At 44.2% G+C, this 3,487-nt stretch overlaps 1 protein-coding gene across 1 annotated transcript; it reads right to left on the bottom strand.

The window, feature by feature from the left end:
- Positions 1-8: 8 nt before the first annotated feature.
- trmt5 (tRNA methyltransferase 5) lies at positions 9-3,436 on the bottom strand. Its single transcript, XM_035168397.1, has 5 exons — positions 3,379-3,436; positions 2,647-3,239; positions 1,683-1,807; positions 917-1,556; positions 9-321 (listed from the first exon to the last, which is right to left on the bottom strand). The coding sequence occupies exons 1-5, from the start codon at positions 3,384-3,386 to the stop codon at positions 263-265; spliced, it is 1,425 nt and encodes a 474-aa protein (XP_035024288.1). The 5' UTR covers positions 3,387-3,436; the 3' UTR covers positions 9-262.
- Positions 3,437-3,487: the final 51 nt, after the last annotated feature.

The raw sequence follows: 3,487 nt of genomic DNA, 5'->3' as shown, positions 1-3,487 counted from the left end.
CACCAAGCGTCTGTCCATCGTTTTACAGGTTTATTTAAGAAAAGAAACAACGCAGGACCAAACACGTCAAGCCCTGAATGATAACAGTTGTGATACATTCTCTTTTGAAAAACTGGGGTAAATTATTAAACCAAAACTGGTTTTAATTTCAATTTCTGGTGACAAGATCTGTCAACATCTGTAAAAGATGAAAAAACTTTACGTATTAAAACTTTCTCATAAAACAAAAAAACTCCAAAATAAAACGTTTCCTTGTAAAATGTTATATTGAATCTGTTTCTTCACACTTCTGTCTCTTTGGGGCAGGTTCTTCTGAGGGTTCTGTGGATAGATAAAAAAAACAAACATTTAGAGATGAATAGAATAGAATGAAACTTACTCGTAAACAGACTTTGGCTGATGTGCAACTAAAGATTATTACCATCCCAGAGAAGTCCCCCATCTCTTGGTTTATTTGTTTGTTTGTCAGCCGAATTGAACAAAAACTACTCGGGGCCAAGACAGAACCCTTTAGATTTCGGGGCAGATCCAGGATTTTTTTCACTTTCTTTAACGTGATGGGGCATTTTTTGACATTTTGACATTAGTTGACCGATCTTGATGAGATAATTAAAGACATGTTTAGGGGACTGTTTGTTATGAGTGTGTGCAATTAGGTGCAGATCCAAACAAAAATCTGGATCTAGTGAATTGAAATGTGGTTTCATAAGGGGCCTCGGTGAAGGTGAGTGCCATTCTAGTTTCCATTATTGATTAATCTGCCAATTATCATAAAAATTCTAGTAAAATGTCTGACGAACAAGATGTTTAGTTTACAGATCTTTCCTCACCTTCTGGTTCTAGTTTCTACTATAGATCACATTCAGTTTTGATGTTTGGTCCCACTGATGTAACTGAATCTTAGATTAGTTCTCACCTGTCTGGTCATCACTGCTGCTGAAGAGGACTTCTTTAGGGATTGTGAATCTCACACACATCATATCTTTGTTGGGAGCTACGTTACGCACAAAATGCAAGGAGCATCGGTTCTCCAGGGGGAACCCGAGGCTGCGGGACGCCCTCTTCACCACGTCTGTGTCCGGGTCGTCTTCTTTGGAGAAGCCGTAGCAGTGCACCGTGGGTAAGTTCTCGTCACAGGGGGTTTCCTGGTGCAGGAGGCCTCTGAATGCATCCAGAAACTCCAAAGCTAAAGCAGGCAGGTTCATCACCACATGAACGCTGCCTTTTCCTTTCAGCAGCGCAGGCAGCTCCTGCTTCACGGGGCCCTGGATGAACGCTCTGCCGTCCAGGTTGAACGTCCGCACTTTGCTCTCCACCTTGTTGAGTTTGCAGTTGTGCTGCAGCCATCGGTAGGACTCTGGGTTGAGATCGTTGGCTAACACTTTGGCGCCCATGCGTGCAGCGGGGATGGCAAAGGGTCCGACGCCAGCAAACACGTCGAACACGGTGTCCCCACGTTTGACGAGCTGCACCACGCGCTGGTGCTCTGTGCTCAGCCGGGAGTTCCAGTACACACGAGAGAAGTCAAACTCGTACGTCACCCCATTTTCTTTCACCTGCAACACACAGATAAGTGATGTTGAGAATCAGATGCTTCTCCAAACTTCGTTGGATGTTCCTACACATACAGTATGTGTGTATCATTAACATGCAATTATCTTTGTATCTGTTCTATAACTTACTTTAGCAACCATGTTCTCCTCTCCAGCGACCACCTCCATTTTGAAGTTTCGGTACGTTGAGTCGATGATGTTTATTTTATTGACCACACAGGTAATGCCAGGGTTTTTGTCCATGATGACTTGACCTAGAACGGAAGCAACAGACAAGTTGTGACAGTGAGTATAACTCCATAAACCGGATGTTTCTTTGAGTTAGTTTGATTTAAGAATTCAGAAATGTAATAATGTCACGATAAAATATAAATAATGGCTATTTAAAATATCTGTATTATTTTTAATTAACATTAGATAGGTCATCTGAAATTACAACATTTTGGATTAGGGATATGCACCATGGCCGTGGGGGTTTATCTGTATTTTTGATCTCCACCATGGAGGTAATGTTTTCGCTCCTGTTCGTTGGTTTGTTCGTCAGCAGGATTACTAAAGAACTACTGAACAGATTTCCATGAAACTTGGTGGAACACGTTAGAAAACAAGAAAGAACCAATTAAATTAGTGTGGATCCGGATCAGGGGCTTTAATGTTGATGGAATTTATGTAGATTTGTAAGAGAATAATTCATGGATCTTGTTGGCAAAAAGAAAAAATCGAATAGGTTTAGGGAACTGATATCTACGAGTGTGCAATGTGGTGCAGCTTGACTGAATGAAACCTAAAACAGAGAGTTCCTTTGCTTTTTAAGTTAAAAGTTGATACGCTGCTTTAGTGGCACACATCCTTGCCAAAAATATAGGATATAGTTTGTATTTTTAATTAATACTAACAGTTTAAAACCTTATAAAAGAGAGAGTGAAAGATACCTGAAACAAACTTAGATAGAGACGGGGGACAAATTGAGGGGAAACCTGAATAAATTGTTGGGACAGAACATGGGTTCACTAACTTGATTGAGCAGAATGAAAATGATGTTGTAAATCACTTGGAGAATCTTTATCAAGGTTCTTTCACGTCTGCATCTCACCTATGAGGCTCTTGTACAGGAGCTGGTGGTCCCTGAGGTTCATGTGCGCGATGTGTCCCACCCGGCTGAAGGCGGAGGTCACGTCCTGCCCCTGAGGCAGCACGGCCTCCAGCACCTCCTCGCTCTTCAGGTTGTCGTAGGTCAGCTGCAGCTCGTGGGAATGCAGCTCCTCTGGGACCTCGAAGGACCTCAGCGCCTCGGCTTCGGCCTCGGAGAAGGAGCTCGTGGAGGAGATTCTGTGAGGGTCCAACAGGATAAGACGGAAGTCGCCTCCGTCATTTGTGTCTTGGACGACTCTTGGCATCCCTGGGCGCTGGATGGTCGACTTTTTCAGGCTCTTTATCACCTTGTTCAAGACCCTGGTGGGCACCCGTAAAGCTGGGACCGTGATGGTCTGTGTGAAGGCCTCTTTGTCCAGGGAGGTCATGCCTCGGACCCCTGCAGGGGGCCGGTACAGTTTAGGCTCCATTGTGGTTTTCAGAGAGGAGCCAGGACAGAGCGAGGCTGATGGAGAGGCTGCAGACCAGAGGTGTGCAGCAGCTGCTTCGAGGTTTCTGTGTGTGTGTGCAGACGTTAAGACTCTGCAGAGGATCCTGGAATGGAAGCAGAACAGTGAAAACACACACACAATGTAAACCAAGTGAAAGTTTAACACACATTTAACAATATAAGGCTAAAAAGGTAATAATCATGTCATTATTAGCGAGAGATTTCAGTGTAAAATTCTCAGACCTTGACATCCCTCCGCTCTCGGGCACGCTTGTGTTGCGTCATCAGTGTGGGACCGGAGCCGAGAGCTGATTGGTCAAACGGGCGGTGAGCTGAACCCTGATTGGACGGT

Source organism: Hippoglossus stenolepis, chromosome 10 (assembly GCF_022539355.2).
Source record: "Hippoglossus stenolepis isolate QCI-W04-F060 chromosome 10, HSTE1.2, whole genome shotgun sequence".
Classification (NCBI taxonomy): domain Eukaryota; kingdom Metazoa; phylum Chordata; class Actinopteri; order Pleuronectiformes; family Pleuronectidae; genus Hippoglossus; species Hippoglossus stenolepis.
This window is presented reverse-complemented; position numbering and strand designations above follow the sequence as displayed.

Coding starts and splice junctions, on each gene's coding strand:
- trmt5 (XM_035168397.1), bottom strand. Junction 1,808..2,646: donor CCTGTACAAGAGCCTCATAG/GTGAGATGCAGA, acceptor CTTCCGTTCTAG/GTCAAGTCATCATGGACAAA. Junction 322..916: donor CAGCAGTGATGACCAGACAG/GTGAGAACTAAT, acceptor ATCTATCCACAG/AACCCTCAGAAGAACCTGCC.